The sequence below is a fragment of the Tauraco erythrolophus genome, chromosome 2, assembly GCF_009769465.1.
Source record: "Tauraco erythrolophus isolate bTauEry1 chromosome 2, bTauEry1.pri, whole genome shotgun sequence".
Classification (NCBI taxonomy): Eukaryota; Metazoa; Chordata; class Aves; order Musophagiformes; family Musophagidae; genus Tauraco; species Tauraco erythrolophus.
The window spans coordinates 12,914,581-12,931,332 of NC_141466.1; the positions used below are offsets into that span (position 1 = coordinate 12,914,581).

The 16,752-nt window shown below is 38.4% G+C and overlaps 1 protein-coding gene across 1 annotated transcript in view; it reads left to right on the top strand.

Moving 5' to 3' along the window:
• TRDN (triadin) overlaps nucleotides 1-16,752 on the top strand; it is a 205,717-nt gene that overhangs the window by 116,153 nt on the left and 72,812 nt on the right. Inside the window, exons 17-21 of the mRNA XM_086632103.1 lie at nucleotides 5,026-5,058; nucleotides 5,159-5,191; nucleotides 6,387-6,413; nucleotides 13,576-13,623; nucleotides 16,594-16,617. Coding sequence (XP_086488229.1) covers nucleotides 5,026-5,058; nucleotides 5,159-5,191; nucleotides 6,387-6,413; nucleotides 13,576-13,623; nucleotides 16,594-16,617 — 165 coding nt within the window. The remainder of the gene's footprint in view (nucleotides 1-5,025; nucleotides 5,059-5,158; nucleotides 5,192-6,386; nucleotides 6,414-13,575; nucleotides 13,624-16,593; nucleotides 16,618-16,752) is intronic.

Genomic DNA, 16,752 nt, shown 5'->3' on the forward strand with positions numbered 1-16,752 from the left:
TTTTTGGGGGTGCTGTACACCTTCTGAGGGAAAGACAGAGTCTGTTGACTCCTTTAAAAGATAAAGAGGAGCTTACCAAGCTATGACTAGTTTAGCCGCTTTCCGATAACGACTTTAATAGTAAAATTCATATATGGTTATGTGGGAGGGTTTTGAAAACACAAGTGTCTAGCTTGCCTTTGGTGAGGACTGACCACATCCACCCAATATTAGGGACCTTGGTCAATTTGATGGTGTCTATCCTAATACTTGCTTCCTCTCTGAGCATCAATCATAAAAAATTATACAGGAGCTGTATTAAACTGTATTAAACAAGAAACTAGCTGTATTAATATGAAGCTAAGGCAACTAGTGAAAGCAAGTGTTTGGATATGATGCAATACCTCCATCTCCTGCCTCACAAATATTTATTTATTTATTTTGTTAAGCAAAATCACCAAAGAGGACAGTATAACTTTAATCCTCTGCAATAAATTCTTTAAAACTTTTGGTGGTTTCTACCTTATTTGGGGATCCTGAGACATTTCTCAGTGGTGAAGACTTCCATCCTCAGTTTTGGTGCCATTGCTTTCTGCCTGTGAAGAAAAGCTACAGACTCAATAGATTGGAGTGAAAGCATTTGCGTTTCATCCAGGACTTCTTTCTTTTCTTTGCACAATGTTTTTCCTAAACATTTCCCAACATGGTAGCAGATTTCTAATACAAAGATACTGATACAGATAACTGTCATCTGCTTTCCTTTTCTTTACAAAAATCCATTAGAAAAGCTGTTTGCTATCCTCCTCAGAAGATGTTCATTTGTAGAAAAGCAGGTATATGCGTGACATGATCTTACAAGTATAGAGTTTCCTTGGTGTGTTCTTATTCCAGAACTAAATGTATTTTTCCAGTTCATTATCATTATAAATCAAAGTGTATGATGGCAGTGAATTTTTTTACATTGAACCAGTGCAGTCAAACATAACAGAACAAGTTCTTCTCGGGAGCAGGAGAACTGGAAAAATCTAGTTTAATGCAAAACTTTCTCAGGCTGATTATCTCAGGTCTAACAATGTGACTGAGCTCATATTGCAACCTTTCCCTTCAACAGAAGGGACTAAAGGGATCTTTTCTGTATCTAGCTGCTTATGTTCACAATATTCTTAATGAAAGAATATCTTAGAGAGCTTTATCACCCCTGTCTCATTTGGTTTTAATTAACCAACATGATATGAAGGTCTGAGAAGGGAAATGACAGGTTTATAGACTATAAAACCAGGATTACAAGACTGTAAGACCTGGCTAACTTTCTGCTGTCTAAGAATTTAAGTATTCAAGACACTGCATGGAATATGACAACAGTATGCTTCACTGAAATACTTGTGGTATCGTTTTTATGCAGCTACTGAGTGCAAACAGAACGGTGTTGGTTATTTAACATGTGGTGCATATCACAGAACAACAAATCCACTTGAAATGTCATTTATTTAAACTTTTCCCTGTCTATGTGATTCCATATTCAATTTTTATTTTTCTGAACATATCTTGGACATGAAAACTTTATCTGAGTTAGGAGATAACACAGGTGCATGCACACACACACACATATATGTGCACACACAGCTATACAAATTAAGATGTGATATCAAATGTTCTCTCCTGGCAAATGGCAGAGGGTCATGGTTTGTGACTGTCCATCCTGGCAGTAAAGATGGCACCACATGTGCGAGCCTAGATGCTTTTCAGCACTGTTTGTGCTTTAAGGAAGAGCATGGCTTAGGGAAGAGCTGCAGAGGCAGGTTCAGATTCTCTTCTGTATCCCACTTACTCCAGGGATGTCTAGGAGTATGTCATTAGTAATGAAACAGAAAACACATTTATATAGTTTTGTGGGCATGTTATACATAACTTTGCCAATTTTTATTCAGAAAAGCCATTTGTTCAAAGCATCAGAGCTTATAACGGCGGTGAAACATCAAAATAAATCAAATCTCAATTCCATGCATGGTAGAAAAATAATATATTACCAGCAAAAGTTTCCTGAATAAAAACATGCTGTACAGTCTCAGATAGATACAGAAATTTTCAAATATAAAAAGAATGACAAATGTCATGGCAAATGCCTAATGTGTCTACAGCTGACAATGTCCTTTCGTGTGTCATACTAACTGCTTCTTAGTAAAGAATAACAAGAAAAAAAAACAAAAAGGCATTGAGATCAAGCAATGACAACTTTTAGCAAAAAGAAAATATATAGGTCTGAAGTTTCCTGAAGTTTATGGCTCATGTGATAAAGGTTTCTAATCATTCCATTAAAATATCAGAGCAGGAATCAGCTGAAATTTCATATCAGGTGAGATTTCCTCAGAAATGCATGATGTCAAATTCTGTGTTATTAATTTTTTTAATTTTTCTCATGGGAAAGGATCTTATTTCGTATGCTTCTGGAAGTTAAACTTTTATAAAAGAAGCTCTATAGAACTTCCTTATGTTTGCAGTTTTGAAAAACAGGAAATAAAGCTAAATAAATGGAAAATTTTATACTTTGCAAAAACACTTGCTGAGTGTTGTTAATGTCATACTGTTCCCTGATCTCATGAGAGCTGACAGATCTTAGAATGAGAGGCGAAAATAATTGCCTCAGAACCACTAAAGTCATAATTACATTTCCTTCAGTTTCCAAGAAGCTGTCCTGAGCAATAGCAAAGCAGAAAACCCCACGAAACCAATCAAAATTCTCATTTCACAGAATGAGTCCTAAAATATCTGTATGAAATTGGATGCTCTGAAGAGCACTTGGGCTACACAAACCAAAGCTGCAGCTGTTTTTATGATTAAGCGCATTGAGTCAGCCAAACTACTGAGGTCCAAACTTCTGTCCTCTCACTTTTTGCCATATTTCTCCTTCTTCACCTATACTAAGGTTGCCACACAAGGTAGGATGCCATCAAGAAAACGCAACATTTATTCAGGCAATAATCTATTTAATGCCAACTCACTCTTTAGCTTCATCACTTTTCCGTATTACTGGGAAAATCGTATCCCTGGCTCATTGCTTTGACCACATCAGCCTGCTCCTTGACCTTTTCTACTGAACCTCACCTCTCACATACAATCCGACTATAAAGCCCCTATGATATTTTAAATATGTGTGTGTTATATAATAAATACATCAAAATGTGCTTTATGTAACCATATTAAAGCAAGGTCCCTGATTTCAGTCAACTAGTCGAGATGCTTTAAAGTGTACGTTTGGCTGAAGGATATTGCTTATGAAATTGCAATGAAATTCCATCGATATTTTTAGTAAAAACAGAAAAGTAGAAATCCAATTTATTTTTTTTTAAGAACTCAGAGCAAGACACTATTTTAGAAACTACATTTTTCTTTAAAATATATACAAGCTGGCTCCTCAAATAGATTTAAAAACCCAGATAAAAACAAATATTTTATTTCAGATAGAGCTATATACATTGCTTGATATAAATTTACTGGTAGTGGAAGCATGGAGTAATGACATATTTTGTTTAAAACTTAGCAGTTGTGGAGTTTTTTTCATATTTCAGATCAGTCTGCCCTTTCTTATATGGATTATTTTCACAGCTCTCCGTGGAGTATTCCTCTTTTAGATGTTCACTGTGCATTCGTATTAATATTGATTATAAATTAATATTTAATGTGAATATTACTTCTATTAATAGAATCATAGAATCATAGAATGGTTAGGGTTGGAAGGGACCTTAACGATCATCTAGTTCCAACCCCCCTGCCGTGGGCAGGGAAACCCTCCACTACACCAGGTTGCCCAAAGCCTCATCCAACCTGGTCTTGAACACTTCCAATGTTATTGATCAAGATATTTAATTTTCTATTGGCAGTGCTCATTCTTTTTTGCTTATTCAATTCAAGGATAGATCAAATATAATGATATGCTTGCTATTAGTGAGGGTATAACATTCAGAATCACTTTGAACATGGAACTTTGTATCTTGATTCTAGAGTGGAAACTGTTTAAACATTGATATTCCTCAACTGTATACCACAGCATTAATTCAAATAGATCCTATAATGAGCATGGAGAAAATATAATCATCAGATACCGGTAAGCAGTGAGCATGTATTTAATAGCAACTGCCTTTTTTCTCGTAATCAGTCAGCTCAGATACTCTTGAATTTAGGTGATTTTCCTGTGTGGATCCAAACCTGCAGAGCAGAGCTTTTCCATATGCTTTTTAAAAGCATCTGCAGACAGCAAAAGCTTATCTATTTTTTTTCTGCTGTGAACGTCAGCTTTGGCTGGTAGATCACACTCGGTTTCTGAGAGACACGTTGCGTCTCTCCCTCTTCCCCCTGGAAGGCCACCTACTCCCTCTCTGAAGGGGTTTTGAAGGACATCCTGGCAAGATGGAAAGGGCTGTTACAAAAACTATCCTTAAAAATTTGTGAATCCCAGAGGGTACCGTGGCTGAAGTTTTTACAGCTTCAGTCCCAGATCCTGTTTTGGTGATTAGCTCCTGTGGGCCATGGCTCCTGGCACGCTGTGTATTCATGTAAAATTGGCCGGGACCCCCTCCCTCTTCTCCCATGGCTGTAGAGCGGCAGTGGCGGGACAAAACACTCTGCTCGTTCTCCAGTATCTGGGAACTAAAACAAGGACCTTACCACAGACGACCCGAGGCACACAAGGCTGCTTCACAGGTCTCCCTTTTGACCACCCTGAAGTAAAACTGCAGATATTTTAACCTGCATTGTAGCTAGAGTTTCCTTTTAGCACCTTAAGAGTCAAAGAGTTAAATCCTTTGGTTTCCATAGTTAACAGCTAATCTGACCCTGTTTGCACAGTGTGAAAACCCCTCAAGAGGCTGATGACAACTACAAAGGTTTTATTTTGACATGCAGGAAAGTAGGGAAGGGCTCACCTGAACTGAGAGTCCAAAGGAATGTGCCACATCCAGCCACTGCTAGTAACTTCAAAATGATTGTCCAGGGCAACTAAACAAAGCATTGTAAGAAGAGAAAAGTATACTTGATTTTTTTCTTTTTCAGAACCACACAAGAAAGAAAAAATGATGGAAACTGGTGAATATTCTCTTTTTATCTTACGCTTCAACTATCTTAATGTTTTAAATTAATTCATGTCAGAAATCAATGTTTCATTTTTGTTTGTTTGTTTTTACAGCCAAAACAGCAAAGAAAGAAGTAAAACTACATGGTAAGACCTCTGAAAGACAGTACGTTTTAGAGTCTCATTTATCTGGTTTGATTTTAAGTTGAGACAGGATTAGGTAAAGGGACAAAAAAAGAGTAAAGCCAGAGATAAAGATTTGCTGGTTTAATCAAAGTTATTTAAGCAAATGAATGGCTGTGGAACAGATACGCAGCCATTTTATCTTCTGGAACTGAGATCTGATCAAATGTTGCTAGAAGAACAATGAGGCTCAAAATTTTTTACTTCAACTTTTAAAAGGTTTATATTTTCAAGGAAGGGGGCCTGCTTGGAGGTTACAGTAAATGGATGGAGAAGAAAACAGAAAATAGGAGTTTCAGAGTGTGGAGGGGAGGAAAAACGTAGGTTGTTTTTTTTGTTCGTTTTTATTCCAAGCATCCACACATTTTATTGTTATAGCAAGATGCTCTTCTTATTCCTGACTGGAATCTACTTCTCCAGTTTATCCAAATTTGGGAGAGCATAGAGATTTTCAACTCCTTTTACAGTCAAGCTCGATGACTCATTCATCAGATGACTCTGTTTTCTCAGATATAAATTCTGAGCAAAAAATACCTACAGTAGACAGTCAATTTATAGAAAAATGAATCTCTCCTTTTTTATAGCATAAAAACCTGTCACAGTACTACAGAATAAATGTGTGAATAATGAAGAAAGGTAGTTCAATCAATTTGGATTTAGTTAATGCAATTATAAAGAATAATAAACAAATTAAACTGCAAAAATATATGTTCAAGGAAGACTTTCGGAAGTGGATCTTCTCCTGTATCAATACTAGAAGAGTTCTGTGCTTTGAGTTTCCAATAAACTAAAAAACCATTATAAGATTTCTATAGCATACCCTCCATCTATGTTTGATACGTGCCTATTCTGAAACGTGTTTTTACTCTTTCTCTCCTTCTCATTACCTGAAAAGAGTGGAGCTATTGAAGCTCCATATATAACTTAACTATTGACCTTGTTTTCCATTGATTTTAATCTGCAGGTCAATTAGTCATCTGTCATGAGACTATCCAAACAGGCAACATATGTTTGTGTCAGTTTTTCTCTGTACAAAAATAAATGAAGACCTGCTCTGCATGGATAGGTAGCATATTGACTAAGGGAAGAGGTGTTAGGATTAATCTTACTTTCTTTATGCATTTGCAAAATTTGTTTCCTGGAATGTTTTATTTTACAGCATCTGTGGAAACTCTGAAGTCAAAAGGTGGGTAACTTTATCTGTTTTTAAAATTGAAATGGAAGAATGCTGCTGTTAACTCTACCGTTAATGAAAAAGCTTCTTGTGACAGAACTGCTAACAGGTGTGGCTTATGTAAAACACAGTGGACCTTTTAATTTATAATGGCTCCTTCCCTGAAGCACCTCAAAGCACCTCTAGAGAATAGGTGTCTTTTCCCTGAGCTGTCCATAGACTAACAAACTGTAATTCTCCAACTATATCAAATTTCGTTTCTAACCGTAACTCAAGCCATAAGGTTTTTGTGAAAGGCAAGAAGGAGAAGCAACCAATCTTCTAGAGAGACATGACCAAAGAGTGATATTTCTCTTTTTGCTGGTTCAGCTGCAGCACAAACCCAGTGACTGAACAGATGTTTTCTTCACTGAGTGCAGGAAGTTTTGCAGTGAAATAGTTTTTGCCTTCCATTCATAAAAGAACTGCTGATGGGAGAAGGTGGGAGGTGTGGGAGCATCAGTGTTTGCCCCAAAGGTTGCTCCTTTCCAGAAGGCACAGGGAACCGGAACTGGTGAGAAACATAAAGGGTTCAAGATGAGCAAGGAGCGTGGCCAGCAGGTCAAGGGAGGTGATTCTGCCCCTCTACTCTGCTCTCGTGAGACCCCACCTGGAATACTGTGTTCAGCTCTGGAGTCCTCAACACAAGAAGGACATGGAGCTGCTGGAATGGGTCCAGAGGAGGGCCACGAAGATGATCCGAGGGCTGGAACGCTTCTGCTATGAAGACAGGCTGAGAGAGTTGGGGCTGTTCAGCCGGGAGAAGAGAAGGCTCCGGGGTGATCTTATAGCAGCTTTCCAGTACTTAAAGGGGGCCTACAGGAAAGCTGGAGAGGGACTTTTTACAAGGGTGTGTATTGATAGGACAAGGGGCAAAGGCTTTAAACTGAAAGAGGGGAGATTTCAATTAGATATAAGGAAGAAATTTTTCACTCAGAGGGTGGTGAAGCACTGGAGCAGGTTGCCCAGAGAAGTTGTGGATGCCCCATCCCTGGAAGTGTTCAAGGCCAGGTTGGATGAGGCTTTGAGCAACCTGGTGTAGTTGAGGGTTTCCCTGCCCATGGTAGGGGGTTTGGAACTAGATGATCTTTGAGGTCCATTCCAACTCTAACCATTATATGATTCTATGATTCAAAATAGTTAATTGTTCATGGCAGTGTTTGACTCTTTACATATAAGCAATGCAAGACACTAGCTCCAAATTGCCTTCAAGAACATTACAGGTGCCAGTTGTATCCTAGACACAAATGGAATATAGGATGGCAAATTGCAAACTGCACTTCACTCTCAGTCCATTTTTATTCATATCAATGACCACCTTGCTCTATAAGCGTTCCCTTTCAAACAAATGGGGCTGCGTGTATCAACTGCTCAGACTTGTGAATTGTGGTCTCCAAGCTGTCCACCGCAAGTCAAAGGCAGGGAAATCAGAATTTCCAGGTTTTTTGCTATCATTCAAGCATCATCTTTTACTTTAGAGTTCATCTCCAAAGCCTCATTTACATTAACCAGTAAATACTGGCACAAGTAGTCAGCCTGAATGGCAAGGCAGTAGAGTGCTCTTCTGGAGCGTAAGGAAGGGTTGCAGAATTGCAGCTGTGGAGATTAATGTAAGGAAATCAAAGCTGATACATTATTCCCTTTATTGGATGTTTTTAAGTTCCCTGGTTCATGGGCTAAATTCATAATGCTGTCGTTGCTCTGCAGCTAATTGTATTGAGCAAACAGAAACCAGACTAATTTGGGCATTTGTTCTCTTTATACTCCCACCAGACAAAACAGAGAAACTAAAGAAAAAAACAGTATGTTCAGTTAAGCTTTTGCATTTTTAGCAAATTCTAGACAGCCAAAGCTGAAAATAAAGGTAGTCTGGCTGCTATGGGTGATTGAATAAAGCTTTCCCCTACTACCTGAAGCTTCTGTGCAAATCTTTTTCATACAGAAATATTTCTTTTGTAATTCTGTACTATGCATAGGAAGTCAACATTTCAACATCCATTTCTGCCAAGCCTGTGTCCATCAGGGTCTGAAAAGAAGTGAAACAGTTGTTTCGTTCAGATTTAAGTCCCTTTCTGCAAACTTGAAGTTTTCTTTGGCCACTATTGGGAAATGTTGAACCTTTTGAAATTGTTATTCCCACTGATTATATTTACCCTTTTATTAAAAGTTGTTTTAAGTCACTTGTAAAGTTTACAAACAGAAATAGCAGGGTTTGGGAAAAAACAGAGCTTTTACCTCTATCTTTTCTTGCTGAGTAGCCTTTCCAGTGAATAGTGTATATATTTAGATAAGAAGCAAACATTTGTATATGTAATAAGTGTTCATAATGTCTCCGGCATTTTGCAGGATGGAAGCAAACCCTTCCTTATCAATTATTGAATTAAGAGGCACTTGATAAAAATTTGTAGGAAGTTCACAGTTCATTAAGGATAAATAAACATTGTAGGTTTCTATTATATAAAACAAGAATCATTCTGTTACTTCCTGTTGTCAAAAGAGTAGTCTCAGAACTGAAAACGCTGGTCTCTGTGATCTTGGTTTTACTATAGAATCAGCCTACTGTTGAACCCAAAATTATTCTCCAGTATTTAAGTAAATAAGACTTTTGTTTTAATAAGTCACCAATCCCCATTAAACAGAAATAGGTGATGTTAGCTCTGAAGTAATAGTCAATTTGTGAAAAATTGCTTGTTAACAAGTCATCTAAATTTAACTTTATGTTGCTAATTTTGAAACTCAAACATAGTCTGTACTCGAGGGAGAAAATTGTATTTATGTTAAAATGTCACAGCTGTTCTTTTTGCCTCTTAGTAAGAATCACAAAAGAATGCTGTTATTTTCTTCTAAATATATATTTTTCACTATGACAAATTCTATTAGTCAGTAATAGCTATACATTTCACTAAATGTGAACAAAGTCATTGCTTTTCAATCTGTATTGTTTGTTCTTTATTGCTGCTTTTTATTTACTCGTTCCCATTTTTCTGCTATTAATCCATTTAGACTTAGCACCTCTCTGGGTGCAATGTGGTTTCCAACATTCAATAGCTGCTGGCAAATTTTAAAATGTTTGAGCATATTCATGGAAGGTAAACAGTCGCCTTCTGAAAGCTAGCAAGGCTTTTGACACAATTCTCCTCTTTGGTAATTAAAAAAATCAATCTACTGGCATAAAAGGAGGCCTGGGCCATTCCCACTATCTTGTACTTCTGATCAACTATCAAGGTCATATGAAGTTTTGTTGTATTCTTTCACAAATGGCTCTGTAATATCACTATGGCAGGGAATTGGAACATTTCCTACATCATAATAGACACTTCTCGGGTTCATCATTTCTTGGTATTAGTGATGTCACGATGAGGAGATCCTGCCTCCGACCGCGGGGCTCAGTGAGTGAAGTGTTTGTTGTCTCCGGTCAGAATGATTTCTTTTAGCTTTCCTTAACACCGAGCAAACGTCTCAAAACAGCTTTAAAACCAGTGACATTTTTGAATGCATATTGCTGATATGGATGCTAGTTATGCAACCTGACTCTTTTGTGATAAAAATATTCTGACAAATTTGATTGTAGCCTACAACTATTGAGACTGCAGAAATACTTGACTGCTGAATTGCTCTCCTGGCTACTTTCAGCACAAAACAATGTCTGCTAAGCTCTTTCTCATTTGATTCCAAAAAGCTTATGATGGAATCAGGAAAACAATTAAAACCATCCATTTGATCTATATTATGCCAAGTTGTCAAGAGTTTTTCTGAGAAATGCCAAAATATAAACGAGAGTCCAGACTCCATTTACTTAATCTATTTTTTGAACTAGCATTTACTGAAAATATGGATTCCTGACAAATTTCTACTTTTGCCTTTATGTGCATTAATTTTATTTTGTATTATTTCAGGCAGGATTTTGGTTTGGTTTGTTTTTCTGGGGAGTTTTTGTTGTGTTGTTTTTTTTTAACACCTGACATTCTGCTGAGAAGAAAATTGTAATATATCCATGCTATTTAAGTCATATGGATAAAGGATCAGCTTTTCAAATCCGGAACGCCTGCAACGGGAGCATTTTTTACAAATAGATCATCTTTGAGGCTGCAAATCGAAGGTGACAGTAACTTTGAAAATGCTGAGTGGAGTGGATGAAATCTCGAGCTACTCAGAAAACTTGTCCCTGTTCTACTACAAACAAAACAAAACCTTCTTTGGAGTCTTTTTCCAAACACCAACTCTTTGTGTGCAGGCTTTCTATTTATACAGACTGTTAAGATGACATCTATTACCTTGTTGATGAAAGACCTCTTAGCATCATCAAGGTGACTCACACCTCCCTTCTCAAAAAGCAAAGAGAATAATGCAATGTCCTGTTTGTCCTTCCAGATACCGCTCTGCCATGTCCAGATGATGCTACTTGGCAGTTCCCAAAAGTCACTATAGCTCTGATCTGTCTCAGCAAGTTCTTTCCAAACACTCACAGAAGCGTTGTAGCATTACTGAGAATGCACCAATAGCCAGAGTACGATTAATAGTACTAGTTGTTATTTTGAAATAGCGTCCTTAACACTTCTCAAGCATGACTGGTTCCCTCATCATAACTGCACTCATGATCAACCACTGCGACATGAATTTAATGACTCTAAATTCCTGATCTTTTCAGAAAGCTGTATTGCTCCTCTACCCTGCAGTCCAGTATCTAGAAAATACTTTTAATTTTTATCCTATCAGTGTTCTGGTTTTCAGAAATTAAACAAAAAAAAACCTGCTTTAATTTAGCTAAGAACGATAAACTTGCTTTTGGGGAAAAACCAGTTCTCAATAATTCATTTTACTCTTATCATAGCTGCTTTTGCAGCTTTAGATACTAAAAATACGTTTAGGAATGCATATGGGACTGGTTTCTGGTGCCCCTTTTCATACCCTGTTTTTCTATATTAAAATAAGCTTATTCAAGATGCTGACCACTTCAGCAAGATTTTTAGAAACACTGTGATATTGGTTTGCTCAGTGGCAGGGCTCAATGCCTAGATTCATCTAGGCATGTAGGTTTCTAGTTTATTGCTGATTTAAGTAGCTCTGCTGATTAAGATAATATTAAGATAATAGCAGAGATTTATGACAAATATTAAGGACTTTGCTCCTCTTTGGCTTTCTCTGTGTCCAGTAACACCAATAAAAAGTTAGGTACTTGGATAGAAACTGAGTACTCACTTTTTTTTTTTTCTGTGGATACCGTCTGTCATCCTTTCAGCCTAGACTTGATTTTCAGGCAAACTGAAGATTATCTTCAATAAAATGAGTTACCTGAGGTAACTGAGGTGCAGAGATGCAATATTTAACTGTTTTCATGGAGCTTGCTCGAAATACCTGCTCACCCCCCACACAGCGTCCTGGGATAAACAAAAACAACTGGGGAGTGATTGATGTGTGTGAGTTGGTCCATTCCACTGGTGAACGTGAAGCAGTTCATCTGTCCATACCTGACATTTCACTGAATCTCAGGAAAGGTTTCTTTCTGGGAACAGAAGAGCCTGCTTTTAACCTCCAGCCCACTGAGCATACTAACTCAGCTGGGCTGCCTGGGTCATCATGCCCAGCAGGTTCAGAAGGCTTCCCTGCTGCCTGGGCTGCAAGCCCAGCCCCAGCGGGGCAACCAGGACATCTCACCAAGAACCGTAAACACACCTGGAGGCACTTCATAGGTCCTTTGAATTCCCTGAATTTCTCAACATAAATAATGATAACAGGACATGACCCACGCACAGTATTTACCTTGTCTCCAAAAGCCAAGCTCTTAATTTACAAGTGTGATTTGTTGTAATAAAACATTGTGTTGAAATTATTTCTGCGCTTGACAGGCTGAAATAACAAGCTGAGGGGATGTTATGTGCTGATAACTGTAGCTGTAAAGACATTTCTATACTTATCAGTCATTTGATGTAAATTAATTTTTACCCTCTGCTTTGTATCTTGCCATTTATGCTTTATTCTTTGCACTACTTTTAAACTAGGCAATGACAGTGAAGCTTATTTTCTTGATGCCACGTTTTTGTCTCAAACACTGTAAGAGGATACCTGTCTGAATTAAAGCAACACTTCTCATTCAGCATAATAGCTATAAATGATGGCTGCAAAAGCTTGGTTTTACACAAGTGAAGCGTTGGCAGTGCCATTTATAGCTAAACAAATGTGTTTACATGTTTTCAAGACTTAATCCTGAATAATTTGATTAGATGAGAAAATATATATGTTGTCCTAAATATATTCAGCAATCTACAGGAAATCTTGTACGTTGCCAAACCTGCCACGTAAATTGTCAGAAACTCTAAAAGACACTTATATTTATGTATGTTTCCTAAGATAGGAAAGTCTGAAGGGATTGCTTCCTGCACCTCCTCCTCTTAGATCATTTAATCCTTAGTGTGGAGCAATGAATGAATAATCTTTGTCCCTTGTCTCTCAAGCTGTACAAATCAATTTAGGAACTGTGCAAGCTAAATCTCACAAATTATCAACTGGGTATGTGCAGACATCCTGACCAGGGCTGTTACAGCTGCCTGCCCTGGCGTCGGTAAGCGCCCAGGAGCCCTGCGGCACAAGTGGGTTGGTTCACTCCTCTCTCTTGCACGCAGAAATTGCAACTCTCACAAGAGCTAAGTTAAGTGCCTGTAATATACAGTCTGACCGTGGCCCACTGCCCTCATTGGGACTGACTACCTGCTCAAAATCAAGGCTATGTGGAAATATTCTGCTGTGTCAGGGATGCAGAGTGGAGGTTTCTGCTGGTGCAAACAGAAAACCACGCTCACGTGGGGAACCCTCGCCTGGCTGGCAAAGTGTTCTCTCCTCTGTTGCATGATACACACGGCAGTTTAGCCTCTGTTGCACCAGAGATCTAGAAGACAATGCCACTATTTATTTTCTGAAAGAAAAAAGTTTCCTGTTTGCTCTTCCTCTTTTCTCTTTCAGATAGGTAAAAAATACTTATTATGTAGCCATATATTGGAGGGGGAAAAGGTATCTCATGGTTGCAAATCTTTGAAATCCTTTGCCTCAAAGTAATCTGTAAGCATTTAAGAAAAGCTTTGTCTGTTGGAGCAACACTTCTGTCTAGAAATCTTACTTAAACCTTATCTTTGTTTTGCAGCAGTACCTGAAAAGAAGGAAGAAAAAGCAATGAAGGCAGCAGAGCAAGGTAAAAAGAAAACAAAGCATGTTGACATTATCTCTCTTAAACAACAATAGTGCAGAAACAAAAACCTCAGATTCACACAGCTGGGTGACAGCAACCTTTAAATCCATTACTCTGCTAGTATATGCCAGGGCTCTGCTGTGTTTATCAGAGCAACAGGGAATTTCCACCAGGAAACTGGCTTTGTCCTGCTTCCACAAAACTCCCCCTAAAAGCTTCAGCTGAGCAGAAAGCCCGCTTCAGCTTAAAAGTCCTGTGCTGGCACTTTGTGTCCCACAGATCCTGCAAGAGGCTTCCTCTACTGTGGCCTGGGCAGGGATCAGCCTTTACTATTCAGTCTTAAGAGAATGATTTGCAATGAGGTAAAGGGGCAGAGGCCCCCTAAACTCAGCTGAGCTGCCTTTCTTATCCCAAAAGAAACATTAGCCCCATGAAGAGACACGAAGGTCCACTGCAGAGAAATTCAGAAGCTTTTGAGACCAGATCTTGTGGCTGTTTGTAGAAAAAAGCTTAGGATTGATGTGGATGTGGCATGAATAGAAATGTCAGGGAACGGGGACACCAGAAGAAGAAAGGATACAAGGATAGCATGTGATGGCACGTACTTCAGAAGGTCCCAAAGTCTACATACAGTTTCCCAAGCCAACCAGAGCAGGAACACCAAGAGACTGTCTACACCCAGGCTAAAGCAAAGCTCAAGCCATTGAGTGATGATGATAAAAGAGAAGGATTGGATCCTTACAGCATCTAGATAAAGATGTGTCTTTTCCCACTACATACACTTATATTTATTATTATTGTTACTTTCAGTATTATATCCTTCCTACTTACTTCTTGTACATTGTTAAAAGCAATCCATACTTTTTTAGGTTAGTATGGTAAGGAGCAAAGTAGTAGAACACCAGCATAAATACCCAAAGCTTATCAGCCCTGGCTTCCTTTATATGTCACACATCCTCTGTTGTGGTTTGTTACTGTCTACCAAGGTGACTTTTGTATTTACTCGTGATCAAATTGGCAATTAGAGCTCTGATGATGAATTTGGCGCTTTCAGTTTTGTCGTATCGGAGTTTTTCCAAACTTGCCCGTAACCTTTAGAATAGGTGTCAGACATGTTTATTAATGTAGCTTTGGTGAGTTGAGCTGTTATCCCTTTCTTTTCTCCAGTTTCTCAGCTTCAGCTTTACTCAACATTACTCAGGCCAGTGCAGGCACCCTGCAGCACCTGTCACCTGCTTTTTAGTTGCCATGGGAAATCTTACAATTAGGTGGGCCTCGGGCTAGGTTTCGGTCATGGTTCGTCTGAGTATCTCCACACTATTTTCCATTGCCACACTAGTGCTTCCCCAGCCATCTGCACTGCTTCCCCTCTGTTTGGCTGTCTCACGCAGCAATGAGGTGATGTTTGCTGTAAGATTTGTCCCTTCTACAATGTGCCACCATTAGATGGGCCTTCATCTATGAAATATTTTAACTGTGCCCTGAAAAGCACAGAATGAGCAGTACAAACCATAGTTTCACATGGTGGGCATTGAGGAGGGATTTCTAAACCATTGGTTGTGATCCCCAGAGAGCTCAAAAGGGGGACAAACTATTTCCCATGACAGCAGTCAGGACCAGCAGCAGCACTGTCTCCCCATGCCAGCAGCCATCTAGTTTCTGCAAGTCAGAGGAATAAGAGCAATAGGTAATGTCTATCGCAACTGTTTCTGCAGATTCTTTCAAGCACTGGCAGCAGCTCAGTTCCTCTGCTGAGGAAGCAGCAGTGAACACCAACGCTTTCAGACAGTAATTGCCTCTGCTTTTCATTTCTGCATCCTCCATGTACGGAGCTGCTGCCAACACATTGATCACCCAAAGACAAATGAATCAAAAAAAACTCTCAGGAAGTTTTTTGAATATTAGCATGTACATTTCTCATGGAAGAGTAAAACAAATAAGATAAAGGAAGTAGCTCTGAGCTATGTTTTGAGTGAAGAGAAAACGGTACCTAATTCACTGATCCCAGGTATCTGGAAGCTCAGGAAAAGTGAGGACTGTCTCAATCAGGAAAGTATGAATGCAACAGGAAATAGTTTTTAAAGAAAAAAAAAAGAGAAAGAGATTTTTTAGCCTTGTAGACTGAAATGGAGTAATTCGCTCTGCTAGCTACTGTACACCAGGATACATGTGGAAAATTAGACAGACTGACCTGATCAAAACTAGGATTTGCAATTTAAAGAAAACACTAAATATAAGGAAACTTGCAGAAAAATTTTGAGTGTGGCAGCCCTTTTTATTTAGCAATCAGGGCATGGGTTCATTGTTTCACACCTGAAGGGTTTAGAGACCAAACGTGCTGTTGCAGCTTTGACCTCAAATCCCTACGGTCTGGAAATGGGCTAAAAGGTTGTAACCTTTCAGCTCAATAATCTTTCATTAGTAGTAAAGCAAAGTTGCATGTAACATTTTCAACTGTTAAAAGGAGAGCAAGAAGGTAGAGAATTGCCAGAAGTGCCTGGAAAAAGGTAGTGCTTTAACTCTTTGTCCTATTTGTTTGTAAAATGACATGAGAAAGTGTCAGGTGGTTGCCAGGAAGTTACTGTGTGTTATTAACATAATTGAGAATTAATACAGAAAAGAAATGAGGAAAAGGCAAAAATTTTTTCTTGTGATATCCAATAATACTAACGAAGGAATTAATTACCATCAGTTAAAGCAGCTCATATGAGACCGGGGTTTTTTTTATGCTTTGGTTGCACATCTGCAAGGTACTAGGTGGGAATCATGAACTTTTTTCACACACACTGTCAAGCTACAATGGGATTGCAATCACTTTCGAGATATATTGAAGCACTTAAGGAGAACACATATTTAAATACATTTTCATTAGCTTATTGTATTAAAAATAATTTCCTACGTGATCATGCATTCTAATATTTCCTTTTTCTTTTCTCTTTTCACTTTTCCTTCCCCTCTCTTCTCTTTCCTCAGATAAACCAAAGATGAAACAAGGAAGTAAGCTATAGTTTTACATATTGCTTCTCCCTATAACTGATAAAGCAATGTCAGATCTATAAATGAGGGAAAAAAAATATATGCTCATGCTGGAACTCAGAATTGTAGATTATGGTTGATTAGACAAACTCAAAC